Raw genomic sequence first — 21,250 nt, forward strand, 5'->3', positions numbered from 1 at the left:
ACCTCTGTCCCCTTACTAGCTGCCTTGACAGCATTCCCCACAAATGACAACTCTTACCTTTAAATATGCTGCTCTTCCCTTGGCTTCTGCTGCTTTCCCTTGGTTTCTATCTACTCACTGGCTGTTCTTTCTCCCATCTCTGGCGTCCAAGGGTTGCTCAGGGATCCCTGCAAGGCCTTCTTCATTTCCTTAAAAAATTCTCAAAGCGATCTCATTCATTGCTATGACTTTAAATGTTATCTATATTAGCGATAACTTTTCTCTTTTTTAAAAATATTTATCTATTTATTTGGCTGAGTTGGGTCTTGGTTGCAGCGCGTGGGATCTTTGTTGCAGCAAGCGGGGTCTTTCGCTGCAGTGCGCCGGCTTCCTCAGGGCGTGTGGGATCTTAGTTCCCTGACCAGGGATTGAACCCGTGTCCCCTGCATTGGTAGGCAGATTCTTAACCACTGGACCACCAGGGAAGTCCCCACTGAGCTATAGATTTCATTACCCATTAAACTACACATTAAACGTTTCCACTTGGACATCTCAAAGGCATTCCAGACCTCACGTGTTCAAACACAACTTTCATTGCTCTAAATTTGTCTCTCCTTTCTGTCCGCATCACATTGCATAACACCAATATCTCCCTACTTGGTCAAAAAAAAAACTTAAATGTCCCCCTTCATTCCTCCATTTCCTCCATTCCTCATGTTGAATTTATCAGAAAACCCACTGAATTCAACTTTAAAAGTATGTATATATATATATATATATATATATTTTTTTTTTTTTTTTTTCGGTACGCGGGCCTCTCACTGTTGTGGTCTCTCCCGTTGCGGAGCACAGGCTCCGGACGCGCAAGCTCAGTGGCCATGGTTCATGGGCCCAGCCGCTCCGCGGCATGTGGGATCTTCCTGGACCGGGGCACGAACCTGTGTCCCCTGCATCGGCAGGCGGACTCTCAACCACTGTGCCACCAGGGAAGCCCCAAAAGTATATTTTGAGTCCAGTTTTCTTAATAAGCTCTGCTGCGATCCTAGTTCAAATGGCATCACCCCTCACCTGGCCTACTGCTACAGCCTCCTTAATTGATTCTCTGCTTTACCTCTTCACACCTTCAATCCATCCCCACATCACAGCTAAAGTGAATGGAAAATATGTCAGATCACTTGCCTCCATACTTAACTTCTCATTGTTTCTCATTGCATCAAAATCTATCCTCCTTAAACATGGACTACAAACCGCTAAATGATCTGGCCTTAACCAGTTTCTTTAACCTCATTTTGTGTTCAAGCAACCCAGCTCTGTCCACTTCCCTGAATTTGCCGGTCTTTCCTACCTCGAAGACTTCTCATAATGTTCCTCTCTTGGAAAGCTCTTTCCACTCCCAAACAAATCACACGGCTAAATTATTTTCACCCTTCAGGTTTTAGTTTAAATGCCATGTCCTCAGAATAGTTCCCAGACCAACTCTTCTTGTTTTTTAAATTGCTCCTCAAATTCTTTTTGTTTTTAAATTCATGTTTATTGAAGTATAATTACATATAAGGAAATTCACCCATTTTATGTGTACAATTCAATGAGTTCTGAGAGACCTATATGGTCATGTAACTACCACCGCATAAAAATATGGCATATTCCATCACCTCCCCCAAAGTTCCCTCATATCCCTTTGTGTTCAATAATCTCCCTTTCTCTTGCAACCACTGATCTGATTCCTGCCCAGTAAGTTTGCCTTTTCCAGAATGTCATTGTGATGGTTAATTCTATACATCGACTTGTATGGGCCAGAAGGGTGCCCAGACATTTGTTCAGACATTACCCTGGGTGTGTCTGTGAGGATGTTTCTGGAAGAGATTAACATTTGAATATGTAGACTGAGTAAAGCCAATTGTCCCCCCTAATGTTGGTGGGCCATATCCAATCAGTTGAAGGCCTAAATAGAACAAAAAGGCTGAATAAAAATGCACTCCTGACTACCTTGAGCTGGGACAAAGGTCTTTTCCAACCTTTGGACTTGAACTGAAACATGGGCTCTTCTTGGGATTGGCTTTCAGACTGGAATTTACCCCATTGGGTCTCCTTGGTCTCTAGCTTGCTGACTATAGATCTTGGGAGTTTTCAGCCTCCATTATCACATGCGCCAATTTCAAATAATAAATCTTTTATACATGTATATATCTCCTATTGGTTCTATTTCTCTGGAGAGCCCTAATACAGCTATATAAATGAAATCATACAGTGCATAGTCTTTCACGCCTGGCTGCTTTCACTTAGCATAATGGTTTGGAGATTCACCCATGTAGTTGCATGTATTAGTAGTTAGTTCCATTTTATTGCTGAGTAGTAAAGATGCACCATAATTTGTTTATCTGGACATTTGGATTGTTTCCAGTTTTTAGCAATTATGAATAAAGTTGTTACAAACATTTGTACATAGGCCTTTGTGTTGACGCGTTTTATTTCTCTAGGATTATTGGGTTGAATGGTAGGTGAAAGTTATTATGAAACTGCCGAACTGTTTTCCAAAGTGGTTGAACCATTTCACATTCTCCCTGGCAATGTGTGTGTGAGACTGCAGCTGCTTCACACCTTCACTGCCAATTGGTATTGTCAGATTTTAAAATTTTAGCTATTATAATAGGTGTAGTGATATCTCATTGAAGTTTTCATTTGTATTTGCCTAATAACTGATGAATTTTTAGCATCTTTTTTTTCTTTTTAGCATCTTTTCATATGCTTATTTACCATCCACAACTTTAAAAATTGGATTATTTGTCTTATTATTGAGTTCTTTATATATTCTGGATATGTCCTTTATCAAATACGTATCTTACAAATATTTTCTTCCAGTATGTGGGTTATCCACTGATATCCTTAACAGTATCTTTCAGAGTAGTTTTTCATTTTAATGAAGGCCATTTTATCATTTTTTTTCTCTTTATGTTCAATGCTTTTTGTGTTTATTGAAGAAACTTAAAGTCTAAACCTAAGATCTTTGTTTACCTCCACAACTTTCATCATTTTAGGTTTTACATTGAGGTCTATGATTTAATTTTTGTACATGGTGTGAAATAAGGTTCAAAAAAATTTTTTTTGCATGTGGATGTCTAATTGTTCCAGTGCATTTGTTGAAAAGACTATAATTTCATATAAAATAAACAAGGACCTACTGTATAGCACAGAGAACTATACTCAATATTTTGTAATAACCTATAAGGGTAAAAAATCTAAAAAAGTATATATGTATGTATGTGTGTATATATATACATATATATATAACTGAATCACTTTGCTGTACACCTTGAACTAACACAACATAGTAAATCAACTATACTTCAATAAAAATATTTTTAAATGTTAAAAAAAAAAAGACTAACGTTTCTCCACTGAATTACCTTGGCATTTTTGTTCAAGGTAGATCTTTAGGTCTCTTTCTTGATTTACTATTCTGTTCCATTCATCTGTATGTCTATCCTAAAACAATTGTCATGTGGTCTTGACTATTGTAGCTCTAAATGTTGAAATCAGGTAATCTGAGTGCTCCAACTTTATTCTTTTTCAAAATTGTTTTGGCTGTTCTAGATTCTTTGGATTTCCACACATATTAGAATCATCTTAAAAATGTCTAATGAAAAAGCCGCCTAGGATTTTGAATGGGATTACATTGATTCTGTAGGCCAATCTGGGGAGAACTGGCATATTAACATCTTGAGTCTTTCATTCTATGATCATGGTATTTGTCTCCCTTTACTTCTTTCTCTCATCAGAGGTTATTTGGGTATTTTCCAGATATCTGTTACTGGTTTTTACTAATTTAATTCTGTTATGGTCAGAGAACATAATTCACAAGATTTCAAGTGTTTTATTTGTTGAGGTTTTATGGCCTAGAATATTCTCTATCTTGGTGAACGTTCTAGATGCACTTGAAAACAATGTGCATTCTACTGTTGTGTGAATTTCATGCCCATCTCCCAGTGGTAGACTTCTCTTTTTGCTATCCATGTAGTATCCTGGGCCCAGGTTTTTCTGTTCCTCCTCCAAGGTCAGAGGTTACTTGCTTATACTCCTTCTCCAGCAGTAATGGTTCTTCGTGGCCTGAAGGCAGAGCATTTCCTATTCCTCCTCCCAGAAGCAGATGGGTTTTGCTTTTATTCCTCCCCCAGAAATAATGGATTTTGCTGGGGTCCTGGGGGGTGATATTTGTTGCTCTTCCCCCAGCAGCTTAAGTCTTTTGCATCCTTCAAAAGAGGGGTCTAGGACAAATGGGCAGGGTTTCATACCTATCCCTCAGCAGCAGCCAATCACCTCCTGCACGCTTGAACCACTGACAGGGACTTTCTGGTCCCCTGCCCTGCCCCAGTGTTTCTTGTGAGCACTGGGGTAGACCCCTGGGAAAGAACCTGTGTGAGCATATGAAGTCCTCTTATTTGAGACTCTCAGCTCTTCCAAACTGACAAACTAGCCCATACTAAGCCTTTCAGAATTTATTAAAATTTTAGTTAATTTTTTTCTTACCTGCTTGTACGTACAGTGGCCACCTGTTTCTCTCATGCTCTAAGATGAAATGATTGGTAGTTTCCACCTCTTGTTGGAGGGCTTATCACTCTTTGGGATTTAGTTTACTTTGCTTTGCAACCTCAGCTGTCTGATATGCTCAAGAAAAACTAATTGTATAGATTACCCAGATTTTTCTCCTGGGTAAGTTAGGAGTGACATTCTCTTGAGGCTTTATACATGCTTTTCCAGGTAGAACTCTACTTCTACCAAAGGTGATTTTGTTATTCTCTTTAAAGTCAGTATTATTTCTGTCATTGCAATTACTAAAATTTGTAATTATTTTTACTTTGTCTCCTCCATTAGACTTTAACTCCATGAAGACATATAATACAGTCATCCCTCAGTATCCACAGAGGATTGACTCCAGTCCCCTCCCCCCACCAAAATCTAAGGATACTCAAGTCCCTTATATAAGATGATGTATTTGCATATAACCTACACACATCCTCCCATATACTTTAAATCATCTCTAAATTACTTATAATACCTAATACAATGTAAAGGCTATGTAGACAGGTGTAAATACAATGTAAATACTATGTAAATAGCTGCCGGGTACACCGCAAATTCAAGTTTTGCTTTTTGGAATTTTTTTTCTTTTTTTTTTTTTTTTGCCACACCGCGGGGCATGCAGGATCATCTTAGTTCCCCTACCAGGGATTGAACCTGTGCCCCTTGTATTGGGAGCACGGAGTCTTAACCACTGGACCACCAGGGAAGCCCCATGGAATTTTTTTTTTCAATATTTCAATCCATGATTGGTTGAATCCGCAGATGCAGAAACTGAGGATACGGAGGGCCAACTGAATAATCTCTTCATTACTGTAACCCCTGTACCTAGCACCATATTGGACAGTACTTAAAACTAAATGGAATGATACATACCGCAAATATTTATATTTTCAAAAGCAGAAAGCATTAATCTATCATAGAGAAAACAATGGCTAATTAAAACATCCACAGAAGTACTGGGTTGGCCAAAAATTTCATTTGGGTTTTTCCATAAGATGTTATGGAAAAACCCAAATGAACTTTTTGGCCAACCCACACTAGGGGACAGAGGGAGAGGAAGAACAAGAGCCCAGTAGCTAAACTGGAGGATTATATTCCGGACTATCTGTTAGATTTTCATTTACAACCTGTCTGGAGAATCTGGCTATAATGTTGACCAAGTTCAAAACATAAAGCACAAACAAGAAAGGTATACCAAACCATTTTTTAATTAAGCTTCAAGAAAAACGAAAGTAAATGAAATAGCAAAACACAGATGGGTAATTACTTATTGTTTATTCTCCTCTTACAAAAAGACACTTGGAACAAATAAATATAAAATGGTATATGTCTTGTTTAGCAATGGGCAAATATAAGTTTTCTTGGCATTCTCCACAGGAATAAACTAATGAAGCTTTCAAAAGTACACTCATCCTATCCACCTCCCACCTTCTTCTATAGAACAGTCAATTCTACAATTTTTAACAATGGATTCTCAAAATAAGTAATTTAAGACTGACTCAGGGACTAAGACATCTGAATCAAGTTAAAAATATATGTGTAATATGATGCTGCCCAGAAACCTCTAATTCAACTAATAAATATTATTACAGTTTTTCATTTTTTAATAATTTGTATGACTAAAGAGTCTGTTCTGTTCAAATCTGCATGGCAAATAAACAGAAAGCAGAGTACAATATATACACTTTTCTGTCCTAAGGGAAAACATTAAGTACCGGTATACTTAACATACAGTGAACATGCCATGTATTTTCTCAAAGCCAACAAAATCCTGATTTCCTATACCTTGAAGGTGATGTAGCAGAGAGCAAACAAATACCCAAATCATTTGTGACCAAATTTAGCTCATAAAATTAGCTAAAAAAACAATATACACAACAACACACCAGAGTCTGAGTAATGATGAATATCCAACTGTATTTGTTTCACTAAAATTTATCTTCAGGCTAATACCTGAAGAGTTTTGCTAATACTTACAATTAAATATTCTTCTTTAATGATTTATGTATCAAGTGGAAATATGTACAAGAGCTGTTTCAAACAAGAAAAAAAGGGGGTAATTCTTTTCCCCTGCCCTTTAAAAAAAATATTTTTTTAAATCCATTTAAAGTAATTTCTTACTTGGTGCTTTATAACCACTTGCTACTTTATGGACACCATTTTAAAAAGCAGAAAAGAATATAAAATGTTTAAAGGGTCACCATCAAAATAACCAAATGGATTTCAAATTTACTTTTGTAAACTTTCTGTACTACCTAGATCTTGTACTAATTAATTACACTTTATTGGATCCCCTGTAATGTTAAAAACATGAATCTTTTTTTTTTTTTTGGCCATGCTGCACGGCTTGCTGGATCTTAGGTCCTTGACCAGGGACTGAACCCAGGCCCTTGGCAGTGAAAGCGTGGAGTCCTAACCATTGGACTGCCAGGGAATTCCCAAAAACATGAATTTAAAAAAGAAAAAATGGCTTTTAGATTTTAAAATAAGCCCCTTCCTCCTCCACAGCTACCCTTCAAATATTTTAAGGAGAAAATTAATCTGGTTGCTTCAGAGGCTGATGTAATTTTTGCTTAAAACAATCCATATTAACACTTCAAACTTTTTAGGACCAATATCAAATTCAATATCCAAAAGATTTATTCACTCTGAGGGTGCGTGGAAGCTGGAAGTAAAAAACGTCAGTACAAATAGAACCACACATAAGAAAAAGCACCTAAAGATGGAGGAGAGACAGCTCTGACATCCTGTCAGTGGCAAACCATGATTGTGTGTTTCCATGGACATAACACCTTAAGTTCTCCAAAAACCTTGTTTATTTGTTTCTATGTCTGAAACTTTCTTTAAACTTCAAAAGCCAATTAAAATTTAGGAGGGTAATTTTTTTTTTTAATTTCTGGGTACAGATCATTTGAGATCAATTTCCTAGGAGGCAAGTCATGACTCTCCAGAAGTGTGAATAAACACCAAAAAACCCAAGGTAAAGTGCCACTACATCAACGTGAACAATTAGGAATCATATGAAAGTCACAAGGTGTTACGATTCACTGATTTAAAGTAACTTCCTCGTGGTAGAAGATAGTGTTTCATGATAGATACAGGTTATGGCCACTGCTTCTGAGAGATACACACATCACCCCCTACTGGTGAGACCCCACTTTGTGACAATTTAGAAATCTGAATTTAACTCCAGAAGATATAAATTTCTGGAATATGAATTTGAAGACAGAGAGTACAACAGCAGTTGAGTGGAAACTGCCTGCGACACTCTTTTATTTATTTATTTTTCCTTTAAGGCTACAGAAAATCTGCACATAGACAAGGCAATTAATTCTCATAATAAAAATACCCCCTCCAAATAGCCCCAAGGTCTCCAGTCGGATTCCACGGTCAGTATATGTTGTAATAAATTCTATTCCACAGGTGTACATTCTTTTGAGTCTCCAGGGTTAGGATCAATTCTTTCTGGAAATATTAGCTTCTCACAAACTGCCTCCTTTATCGGCAAATACTGTGATATTTCATTAGGTTCCGTGAAGAGGGAAGGTGAAACATGCTAGGAAATACATAAATCATATTAGCATATATTAAATTACTGCACTGATAGTTTTGAAAATGCTTTCGTTCAAGCATTCCTAAAGCATGCCAATTTTAAAATGAGATGCCATATATATATATAGAGAGAGAGAGAGAGAGAGAGAGAGAGAGAGAGAGAGAGAGAGAGAGAGAGAGAGAGAGCGCATCATCAGGTGTTCCTAATAATATCAGATATCTCTTGTTACTGACTCAGCTCTGTTACTAGATGGTTTCCTCAAAGATCATAGGGATATATCATTTATAATGCTCCCATAAATGTTCTAAGAATTTAATACATCTTAATCTAATCCCTTTTTCCTGTTATTTTTGTACCTTGAAAGCACTAGCCTCCAGTTAGATGCCAATATGTGGTCTACAAGAGACCCTATATAACTTTTCTAACCTATGTATATTCTATATATAGACAGAAATAAACACTAAGAGTGAATAAAAAATATCAAGTTAGCAGGAAGGTATCAATTTTTAAACAACCCATTATCAAATGCTATAGACTTGTAGAAACCCTTTACAAGTCCCAGGGGAACAAAAAAAAGCAGGGGAGATTATGCCCCCAAAAGTAAGTCATGGAAAGAACATCCTATTGCAGCTCCACCACCAACTAGCTGTGCGACTTGGAGTCACACCTCTGGGTCTCAGTTTTTCCAAAATAAAATGTGGAAATCGGATTGGATGATGGTTAAGGTACCTAACAACTCTAACTGTAATTGAGATAAGTTCCAGAAAAAATATGCTCCAATAGGATTTCTCCTATAGAGCCCTATTAGGTAAATGAATGGATTTAGGGATGTAGATTTGGTGGATGGGTGGGGCATGGGGGGAATACCATACTTAAAATAAAACATTAAAATTTAACTTCTAAAAACTGATATTTAAATACTGTACCATTAAATTAGCAATTTTGCTCTCTCGTGATGTATATTCTCGTAACATGTAGGTCTTGTCAGCCTATGTTTAAAAATCAAAAAAATTGCAATAAATTTATTTATATTGATTAACAAAATCCTTTCTATTAAACAGAACTGCCCACATTTTAGAACAGGTTGTGAAAGTACCATTAAGTCTGATAAGAACATCTAATTCTACAGTGAGATAACTAATTCAAGAATTCTGAATTATTAATTCCAATCTCTATAAATCACATTAATATCTGATACACATATGTAAACAGATTTAATAATTATCATGTAAGAAAAACACAAGCAAAGGTTTTACTTTGAAAGAAAATGTGTATGTTTGTAAATGAGATATGCAAGAGATTTTAATATTACTTCAAGTTTGGAACTACATCTTTTCCTTAAGCTATATTACCATCTACCTACATAACTGTGGCTACTTTTATGTTCCTCCCCAAAAAAGTTTAAACAAGTTTTATTCTTTCCCATTTCTAATAAATTCTTATCAAATTGTTTATTTACAGCCACTTTTTTGGTACTTCAATTTTCCCATTTAAGACTTTTTAAAGTGAGGTTTTAGAAAGCAATTTATTACAATTTGTTTTTTTGGTAAAACATTATTTAATAAAAGAAAAATCACAAGATTATGCTCCCTTAAAGTTTCAATCTTTTATATCAACAAAACAGGTTAATGCTCATTGTTAAAAAAAATCAAATACTATAAACGTATAGAGTATAAATCAGCAATCACAATCTCTACAGATAACACTAACCTTAACATTTATAAATCTCTACATAAAATCTTATATAGATTCATACTTGCATCTTAAAAGTCAACATTAATATGCGCATCTTTCCAAATCAGTTAAACAACTTTCTGCCATTAATTTTAATGGTTGCATATTTTTCTACTATATGGACTGTAAAAAATTAATAAACAGAAACCTCAATTAAATAGATTTGGGAGACTAGAATGGGGAGCTCTCATACCCAGCAACCATAGCAGAGCCCAACAGAAAAAAGAAAGACTCCTCTTATTTCCTGGCAAGGACTCAACCAATGGAAAGTCATGGATTCTCTGTTTACTGTAGCACTCCCATTTTCCTTTTCCTCTTTATAAAAGCATTCTCCTTCCCTTGCCATGTGGGGACTTGCACATGGCTCACCATGGTTACAGACCTGAATTGCAATTTTCTGCTGATCCCGAATAATTCCAACTTTGCTGGAGAAATATCTGGCAGTCTATTTGTTGTAGGCCAACAGGATATAAATGGCCATTTAATCAATGCTCATTCAATGGGCATTATAGCGCCTTCCTTCTTTCCTTTTAGCTATTATAAACAATAGCATTGCCATGAATATTTTATATATACAACTCTATACAGCTGCCTGATTAATATTTGTGGGTTACTGTATGTAAGAATCTTTTGAGGATAAATTCTGAAAAAAAAAATCAATATTGTTGAGTTAAAGTATAAGCATTTCTAAAAATTTAGATTTCATTTTTTCTGAGGGAGTAAAGTATAGCTTATTTTTAGTACTTTACTATCACTTTTAAAAAGAAAAAGATCCATCACAGTGACCATGTTGTTTCAAAAGAAAAAGAAAGTGCAGGATTTAGGAAAATACCAATCCAATCGCATCTTACTGGGCTTAAATTCCAGTTCTGCCACCTATTAACTGTATAACTTGGGCAAGTTACTTAATCTCTCTTTGCCTTAGTTGCCTCAGCTGTAAAACAGAGATAATAATAGCATCTATTTCATAGGGTTGTTAGGAGAGTTAACTATTACTACGATTACCCTGACTGATACTGCTGGTTTCTTCTTTCATTCGTCATTCTATGTGATCACAAATATGACGTTAAAAATTCATTCAAAAAGGATAGGCTGCTATAAAGCTACAAGAAGAATTTTCATGACTCAATTTAAGTCTCCCCCCTACTTTCTTCACTTATTTTTTTAAAAACTTCGTATGTTAACAGTTCCTTGAAATGGAGCACAGAGCTTTCAAATATTAAAACAACTATCAAAATAATTGTATAATACAAATTTCTGGAGGCCATGAGATTGGTATTTCTAATATCAGGATATTACATAAACAACACATACTACAAAAAAAGTAAGAGTTAAGGGACAGTTTTCTTAAAGAGATTAAGTTTAAGAGGTTTTTAAAAAGCATCAGCCTCCCCTTTACCAGGGAGTGTCTTTTGGAAAACATGTTCAACTCGTAGAACTTTTGGAAAAGAAGATTTAATGTTTCGATAACTGTGCAGTCAACAGTGAATATGACACACCCAATCTTAAAGGTTAGACAAATAGCCACATAATATAAAGCACTACTGAATTTCAAACTGTCAGACTGACAACATAAAAACATGAACAAGCTCAATGTCAATTAGTACTTTCATTAAATGAGAATAGATACCTCATGGTAAAGTCTTGTGTCATTCATCCTAATAAGCACCCCATCAATTCTCAAGAAAAACCGCAACAGCAAGAAAAAGCTAGAAGGCATTACTCTCTGGAAAAGAAAAACGTAAAAAGTATTTTATGAAAATTAAATATTGTATTACTTTGCTGAAAGAAAAAACATTTTTAAGGCATCGGAGGAAGGCTGAATTAGCCCTATATAAAACTCTCTGAACTAGAGGTTCTTTGCCCTAGCGCCAACCAAGGCTCAAAACCTTGTTCATACTACGTAACATACTGGTTTCAGTTTCCTACAATAGAAAAATATTTTTTCTAGGTCAAAAGATAATGAGGTTAAAAAGATTTAAAACTCACCTAAATAATGTGAAAAAAATAATTGTACTTATAGTAAATGTCAATACCAGTAATATCAAAACGAAAGAACAACCTAGTTCTTTGCTGCTACTCATCTTTTATTAACTTTACATAAAGACAAGAGGGCTTTAATGGTATGCTCTAATTCAGTGCAACCAATTAAGTACTATTTCATACTGCCAAAGTCTGGTTTATGAGATCACTATAACACATTCTTAACATCTTTGATCTGTGTCACATCCATGTATTTCTATTTTCCAAGTATTACCACTGAAGAAAGTCAGAGTTAGTGGAGAGTGGGTCCTGGTGGCAGGGAGGGAGGGGATGGATGAGGTGTGGGGTCTTCAGGTCTTTCAAAAGAATATCCCTCATGGGAGTGCTGTCAGAAACATGGCTACCTCTGTCTCTCCCCTTCAATCTACAGCCCGCAAAACATCCACAACTCAACAAAGGTATACCTCTGCCCAACTCAACAGGACACTGGAGAATTCCACACATCTGTATATCTAAAGGTGGGTGGGCTGGAACACATGGAGGAGGCGGAACCAAGGGAACAGTGAAGTCGGTGCCTGCAATCCCAGCCCTATGACCGAGATGGATGAGCCCACAGCTTCAGAAAACCCAGTAGCAGCAGGAGAACCAGCACACATGACTTTGGTCTCCCAACTGTGGGAGCGCCCGTGGCCACAGGTAACTGGGAAGCAGTGGAAGTGGGGCCTGGGACCCTGTCCCTCCCACAGCCCTGGCCCCCCATCCACAGTAGCAGAACTCTTATGACACTCAACATGGTGGAGGAGCCTGCACAACCCTGCTCCCCTCCAATTATCCTCCTCTTCCCGCAGCAGAGCCTGTGTCTCAGGGGATCCCAGACACAAGGGAAGAGCCTACCATCCTCATGACATAGCAGCTCAGGCAGAAGCAAAGCAGCAACTACCCCAGAGGCACAAGAAGTGACAAAGAAGGCATGGAGCCACACCTCTTACAAAGACAGTGGGGGCTGGAAAGTGCCAATTCTCAAAAATAACCAGAGGTAGCACAGATAAGAGAAACCAAAAACTTGTGTTACAGCACCACCTACCAAAAAACAAAAGAAAGCACTCTCACTTCTAACCTGTCATTTAACTTCAAATGCACAAGCAGAGGAACATTTCATTAAGCACCATGAAGAACCACAGTAATACTATACGACAAAAAGAATGACAAATCTCCAGAAACCAAACTTAAAAGTCACAGAATATTTCAATCTAACTGACAGAGAATTCAAAGTAGCTATCATGAAGAAACTGAACGAGATACAAGAAAACTCAGAAAGGCAGTTTAATGAGCTCAGAAATAAAATTAATGAGCAGAAGGAATACTTTACCAAGAAGACTGAAACTCTAAAAGACCAAACAGAAATTCTGGAGCTGAAGAACTCAATAAACAACATGAAGAATGCATTAGAAGACACTGGAAATAGAGCACAGCATATGGAAGAGAGTATTAGTGAGCTCAATGGTAGAAATCTAGAGATGATACAAGTAGAAAAGGAAAGAGAAATAAGATATTTTAAAAATGAGAAAATTCTACAAGAGCTCTGTGATTCTTTTAGGAACTGGATAATGGGTATCTTAAAAGAAGAAGAGACGGAGAAGGGAGCAGAGAGATTATTTAAAGAAAGAACAGCAGAGAACTTCCCAAACCTGGAGAAGTAACTGGACATACAAGTCCATGAAGCTCAGAGAACACCTAACCACCTCAATGCAAAAGACCTTCTCCAAGACATAATATTAAAACTGTTGAAAGTCAATGACAAAGACAGAATTTTAAAGACAGCCATTGAAAAAAGGATAGTAACTACAAAGGATCTCCCATTAGGCTATCAGCAGATCTCTCAGCAGAAACCCTACATGCCAATAGGGAGTGGAATGACATTCTCAAAATATTGAAAGACAAAAATTGTCACCCAAGAATACTCTATCCAGCAAAGTTGTCATTCAGATATAAAGGAGAAATACTTTCCCAGACAAACAAACGATGAGGAAGTTCATCAACACTAGATGAACCTGCCTTATAAGAGATGTTAAAAGGAGCTCTTTTACTAGAAACAAAAGAGCAAAAATACACAAAACTTTGAGCAAGGTGATAAATAGACAGAACCAGAGAATTGCAACTGTTTATCAGAATAGGTTTTAAAGAAAGCAGAAAAATAACTATCGCTATCTCAGTTTGGTAACAAACTCACAACATGAAAAAGGATAATTTGAGACAACAAAAACATAAAAAGGGAAGAGGAAAAGGACAGAATTTATACAGGTAAAAGAAGGTGAGATGCTATCGGCAGGAAAAGGACTATTTTCTCCAGGAGAGGTTTAATAAAAACCTCAGGGTAACCACAAAACATAAACATAGAGCAGAGATACAGAACAAAAAGAAGAGGAATTTGAGAAAGGTTTAATAGAGAATCACCAACACAAAATGGCAAACAGAAACACAGGGAAAAACAATAGAAATATAGAGCAACCAGAACACAAAAGATAAAGTGGCAGGACTAAATCCTCATCTATCAATAATCACACTAAATGTAAATGGATTGAATTCACCAATTGAAAGACAGAGAGTGGCTAGATGGGTTAAAAAACAAGACCCAACTATATGCTGCCTCCAGGAGACACCACTTAGCTCTAAAGAGATATACAGGCTAAAAGTAAAGGAATGGAAGATAGTCGATGCAAACAGAGCCAAAAGAAAGCAGAGGTATCCATGCTCATATCAGACAAAATAGACTTCAAGCCAAAAAGGTCAACAGGAGACAAAAATGGACAGTATCTAACCATAAAGTGGGCAATTCATCAAGAAGATATAACAGTGATTAACATGTATGTACCTAACATATAAGTACCAAAATATATGAAACAATTAACAGACCTAAAGGGAGAAATTGACAGCAACACTAATAATAGTAGGGGACTTTAACACCCCTACTATTAGCGGCCTTAAATAAAACATTAGACTAGATGGATTTGATAGAATTGTACACAACACTCCATCCAAATGCAGCAGAATACACATTCTTCTCAAGTACACATGGAATTTTCTCAAGGATAGAACATATGTTGGGACACAAAACAAGTCTCAATAAATTTAAGAAGACAAATCAAGCATGTTTTCCAACCACAATAGAATGAAACTACAAATCAACTACAAGAATAAAACTGGAAAAATCACAAATATGTATAGACTGAACAACATACTACTGAAATATTACTATTAGATCAATGAAGAAATCAAAGGAGAAATCAAAAATTACCTGAAGACAAATAAAAATGAAAATACAACATACCAAGATCTACAGGATACAGCAAAATAGTACTAAGAGGGAAATTTATAGCAATACAGACCTACCTCAAGAAACAAGAAAAATCTCAGCAATCTAACCTTACACCTAAAGGAGCTAGAAAAACAAAAACAAATAAAGCCCAGAGTTAGTAGAAGCAAGGAAGTAATAGAGACAAGATTGGGCACATTCAGGGTGGTATGGCTGTAGACGGAAGGAAGTAATAAAGAGCAGAGCAGAAATAAATGAAATAAAAACGAAAAAGATAATAGAAAAGATCAATGAAACTAGGAGCTGGTTCTTTGAAAAGACAAACAAAATTGACAAACCGTTAGCTAGACTCACTAAGAAAAAGAAAGAGAAGGCCCTGATGAATCAAATCAGGAACGAAAGAGGAGAAATAACAATGGATACCACAAAAATACAAAGGATTATAAAAGAATATTATGAACAGCTATACACTAACAAATAGGACACCTAAAAGAAATAGACAAATTTTTAGAATCATACAAACTTCCAAGACTGAATCATGAAGAAACAGAAAATGTGAATAGACCAATCACTAGTACAGAGATGGAAACAGTAATCAAAAAGCTCCCAAAAAACAAAAAGTCCAGGACCAGACAACTTCACAGCTAAATTCTATCAAATATTCAAAGAAGGGGCTTCCCTGGGGCGCAGTGGTTGAGAATCCGCCTGCCAATGCAGGGGACACAGGTTCGTGCCCCGGTCCAGGAAGATCCCGCATGCCGCAGAGCGGCTAGGCCCATGAGCCACGGCCACTGAGCCTGCGCGTCCGGAGCCTGTGCCCCACAACAGGAGAGGCCACAACAGGGAGAGGCCTGCGTACCGCAAAAAAAAAAAAAAATTCAAAGAAGATTTAATATCTATCCTTCTCAAACTATTCCAAAAAATTGAAAAGAAGGGAACACTTCCTAACTCATTTTTCAAGGCCAACACCATGCTGATACCAAAACCAGACAAAGACACTACAAAGAAAGAAAATTACAGGCCAATAACTCTGATAAACATAAATGAAAAGATCCTCATCAAAATATTAGCAAAATGAAATCAACAATACAACAAAAGGATCATACACCATGATCAAGTGGGATTTATTCCAGGGATGCAAGGATGGTTCAATATATGCAAACCAATCAATGTGATACACCATATTAACAGAATGAAGGAAAAAACCATATGATCATCTCAATAGATGCAGAAAAAGTATTTGACAAGATTCAACACCCATTTATGGTTAAAAAAAATGGATAGCAAAGGGACGTACCTCAACATAAGAAAAGCCATATATGACAAACCCACAGTTAACATCATATTCAATGGTGAAAAATTGAAAGCTATCCCTCTAAGATCAGGAAAAAACAAGGATACCCACTCTCACCATTCTTATTCAACATAGTACTGGAAGTCCTAGCCAGAGCAATTAGGCAAGAAAAATAAATAAAAGGCATCCAAATTGGAAAGACAAAAAGTAAAACTGTCACTATCTGCAGTTGACATGATTTTATATACAGAAAACTCTAAAGACTACATACACACACACACACACACACACACACACAAAAACTATTAGAAATAATAAATGAACACAGCAAAGTTGCTGTGTTCAATATACAAAAATCTGTTGCATTTCTATGTACTACTAATGAGCTGGCAGAGAAATTAAGAAAACAATCCCATTTGCAATCACAACAAAAAGAACAAAATACAACTTGTCAAAATTTCCTTATTACAGGGCTTCCCTGGTGGCTCAGTGGTTGAGAGTCCGCCTGCCGATGCAGGGGACATGGGTTCAGGCCCCGGTCCGGGAAGATCCCACATGCCGCAGAGCGGCTAGGCCCGTGAGCCATGGCCGCTGAGCCTGCGTGTCCGGAGCCTGTGCTCCACAACGGGAGAGGCCACAACAGTGAGAGGCCCACGTACCGCAAAAAAAAAAAATGTCCTTATTACATAAAGCAATCTACAGATTCAATGCAAGCCCTATCAAAAGCCCAAGGTCATTTTTCATAGAAATAGAACAAAAAATTCTAAAATTTATATGGATCCACAAAAGACCCTGAATAGCCAAAGCAATCCTGAGAAAAAAGAACAAAGCTGGAGGTATCATACTGCCTCTTTTCAAACTATATTTCAAAGCTATAATAATCAAAACAGCATGGTATTGGCAGAAAAACGGATATATGAATCAGTGGAACAGAACTGAGAGCCCAGAAATAAACCTACACATATATGGACAATATATGACTAAGGAGCAAAAAATAAACAATGGAGAAAGGACAGTCTTGCCAATAAATGGTTCTGGGAAAACTGGACAGTCCCATACAAAAAAAAAAAAAAAAAGAAAAGAAACTACAGTACTATCTCACACCATCACAAAAATTAACTCAAAATGGATTAAAGACTTGAATGTAAAACCTGAAACCATTAAATTCCTAGAAGAAAACATACGCAGTATGCTCTTTGACATTGGTCTTAGTAATATCTTTCTAGATATGTCTCCTCAGGCAAGGGAAACAAAAGTAAAAATAAACAAATGGGATTACATCAAACTAAAAAGCTTCTGCACAGCAAAGGAAACCATAAATAAAACAAAGACATCGAATGGAAGAAGATATTTGTAAATAATATATCTGATAAAGGGTATAATATTCAAAGTATATAAAGACCTCGTAAAACTCAACAACAACCAAAAAACCAGACAACCCAGTTAAAAGATGGGCAGAGGAGATGAACAGACATTTTTCCAAGAAAACATACAGATGGCCAATAGGCACATAAAAAGATGTTCAACATCACTAATTATTACGGAAAAGCAAATCAAAACCACAATACAATGAGAAATCACCTCACACCTGTCAGAATAGGTATTATAAAAAAGATAATAACTGTTGGCAAGGATATGGAGAAAAGGGAACACTCGTGCACTATTGATGGGAATTTAAATTGGTGCAGTAACTATGCAAGACAGTATGGAGATTCCTCAAAAAATTAAGAATAGAACTACCATATTAACCAGCTATCCCACGTCTGGGTATCATCTAAAGAATATGAAAACACTACTCTGAAAAGATATCTGCACCCTTGTGTTCACTGTAGCATTATTTACAATAGCCAAGATATGGAAACAACTTAAATGCCCATTAACAGATGAATGGATAAAGAAGATGTGGTATATATAGAGAATGGAATACTACTCAGCCATAAAAATAGATGAAAGCTTGCCATCTTCAATAACATGATGCACACTGAGGGTATTATGCTACATAAAATAAGTCAGATGGAGAAAGACAAATACAGCATGATTTCACTCATATGTGTAATATAAAAAATAAACAAACAAAAACAGAATAAAACAAACAAACAAAAACAAACACATAGATACAGATAAAAGAGTAGTGGTTACCAGAGGGGAAGGGGTTGGGGGGAGGGCAAAATGGGTAAAGGGGAATCAACTGTATGGTGACAAATGAAAAATAAATTTTTGGTGATAAGCATGTTGTAAAGTATGCAGAAGCAGAAATACAATGCTGTCCACATAAAGCTTATATAATGTTATAAATCATTATTACATCAATAAAAAAATTAAATTTTTTTAAAGACTGACATAAATTGGTGTGTGACAAGTACATATTAATTCATTACTGAATTCTGTCTAATCATCAGGGAAATGCAAATCAAAACCACCGTGAGATACCACCTCACACCTGTCAGAATGACTATCATCAAAAAGAACACAAATAACAAATGTTGCCAAGAATGAGGAGAAAAGGGAGCCCTCATACACTGTTGCTGGGAATGTAAATTGGTGTAGCCACTGTGGAAAACTGTATGGAGGTTTCTCAAAAAACTAAAAATAGAACTACCATATGACCCAGCAATTCCACTCCTGGGTTTATACCAAAAAAAACCAAAAACACTAATTTGAAAAAATACATGCACTCCAGGGACTTCCCTGGTGGTCCAGTGGTTAAGACTTCGCCTTCCAATGCAGGCAGTGCAGGTTCGATCCCTGGTCGGGGAGCTAAGATCCCACATGCCTCGCGACCAAAAAAACAAAACACAAAACAGAAGCAATATTGTAACAAAGTCAATAAAGACTTTAAATATAGTCCACGTCAAAAAAATCTTTAAAAAAAAAAGAAAAAGAAAAAATACATGCACTCCAATGTTCATAGCAGCATTGTTTACAATTGCCAAGATATGGAAGCAACCGAAGTTTCCATCAACAGATGATTGCATAAAGAAGATATGGTAATATATATACAATGGAGTACTACTCAGCCATAAAAAAGAATGAAATTTTGCCATTTGCAGCAACAAGGATGGACTTGGAGTGCATTATGGTATGCACTCCATACCATTATGGTACGGTGAAATAAATCAGACAGAAGAAGACAACTGCCATATGATATCACTTACATGTGGAATTTAAAAAATACAACAAACTAGAGAATGTAACAAAAAGGAAGCTGACTCACAGATATAGAGAACAAACCAGTGGTTACCAGTGGGGAGAAGGGATGGTGGGGGGAACACAGGGGTAGAGTATTAAGAGGTACAAACTATTAGGTATAAAGTAAGCTACAAGGATATACTGTACAACATGGGGAATATAGCCAATATTTTATAATAACTATAAATGGAGTATAACCTTTAAAAATTGTGAATCACTATATTGTATACCTGTAACTTATATAATATTGTACATCAACTATACTTCAATAAAATTTTTTTAAATAAAAGAGAATTGTGTCTACTTTTGAACATATTTGAAAGTTTTATAATGAAGGATTAGTAAAAAAAAAAAGAATACATTTGACCATTTACTAAATAAATACTATTGTCTACTAAGTGTCAAGTTCTTATTATAGTAGGTCTTGGATTTAAACAAATGAAATACAATCTCAATTCTCAAGAAGTTTATCAAAGAGGGAAACAGTCAGACAGACAAAATGATGTGGTAGCTGCTATGACAGAGGTACACACAAGGTTCAATAAGCACTCAAAGAAATAAGTAGCTAAGCCTGCTGAAGAAAATCAGAGAAGGCAATCTTTGAGCTGACCATGAAAAGAAAATCTGGGGTGGGAAGAAGAATTCTAGAAAGAGGAAATAGCACGTACCAAAAAAAGAAAAAAAGTACTGGGGCATGAAATAGTAAGATACATTCAGGGAACTGCCTGTAATTCCAGATAAGCACAGGGCAATGTTAATGAAGAAAGAAGAAATAACAAGGATAACCTAGTAACCAAAGTAGCTTTACTGCCCGGAGAGTCACCAGCCACAGGCCAACCTCTCCTACCCTAGGACCTTTCAATACCCTGTTCCCTGACCTGGAGCTGTTCTCCTGGCTAACGCTTACTTGTCCTTCAGATCTCAGAATAAATGTCACTTCTACGAGGAGGCCTTTCCTACTGTTTCATAATCACAGAGATTTCTTGTTATTCTCTCTCATAGTTCTCCATTACAAATGAATGAACATACCTGTAACCATATTCATTTATGTGTTTACTTGCTTAAGGCCTCTCTCCTCCACTTGGCTGTAGGCTCCACAACAGTGGGAATACCTGCTTTGTTCATCACTGTGTCCCTATTGCCTAAAAAAGTTGCTAGCACACAGCAGGTGCTCATTAACTATTGGCTGAATGAAATAGAGGCTAGAAGCTCTTTGATGGAGAAAAGGCTCTGAGTCAAACTGTATTCTGCAGGTTAACAACAACAGACTTAAAAGCAAGACTTACGGTAATGAAGAGCTAGAGGAAGAACCTGACTTATGATAACTTAGTATCACAACAAATTGAGAAGCACATCATTAGCACTGACAGAGTGCTGTTTGTAATTATTGGAAAGACTTATTTGCAACATTTCTTCAGATTTCAAAATTAATTATTAACAGTCATACTGGGCATAACATGTGAAGCAAGTTGAAGTATCGTTTCAGCATGGCACAATGGGGAGACTAAGAATAAGGGACCAAGTTCTAGTCCCAATTCTACAATTCAGCTGTATATTTTAAGGCAGTAGTTCTCTCCAAGGAGACGTTTGGAAATTTGAGGGTGTTTTTCGTTGTCACAAAGATGAG

The 21,250-nt window shown here is 36.5% G+C and overlaps 1 protein-coding gene across 2 annotated transcripts in view; it reads right to left on the reverse strand.

The window, feature by feature from the left end:
* Positions 1–5,813: 5,813 nt before the first annotated feature.
* TIPRL (TOR signaling pathway regulator) overlaps positions 5,814–21,250 on the reverse strand; it is a 35,850-nt gene continuing 20,413 nt past the window's right edge. Inside the window, exons 5-7 of one of the 2 annotated variants that reach the window (XM_022560094.2) lie at positions 11,475–11,570; positions 9,037–9,099; positions 5,814–8,113 (exon numbers count right to left, since the gene is read on the reverse strand). In XM_022560094.2, coding sequence (XP_022415802.1) covers positions 7,970–8,113; positions 9,037–9,099; positions 11,475–11,570 — 303 coding nt within the window. In that variant the 3' untranslated portion in view covers positions 5,814–7,969. The remainder of the gene's footprint in view (positions 8,114–9,036; positions 9,100–11,474; positions 11,571–21,250) is intronic. The other variant, XM_089911505.1, reaches the window with a different exon arrangement.

Source organism: Delphinapterus leucas, chromosome 1, assembly GCF_059928025.1.
Source record: "Delphinapterus leucas isolate spDelLeu-1000000601 "Yukka" chromosome 1, BTC_Dleu_Yukka2, whole genome shotgun sequence".
In the NCBI taxonomy this organism is placed as follows: domain Eukaryota; kingdom Metazoa; phylum Chordata; class Mammalia; order Artiodactyla; family Monodontidae; genus Delphinapterus; species Delphinapterus leucas.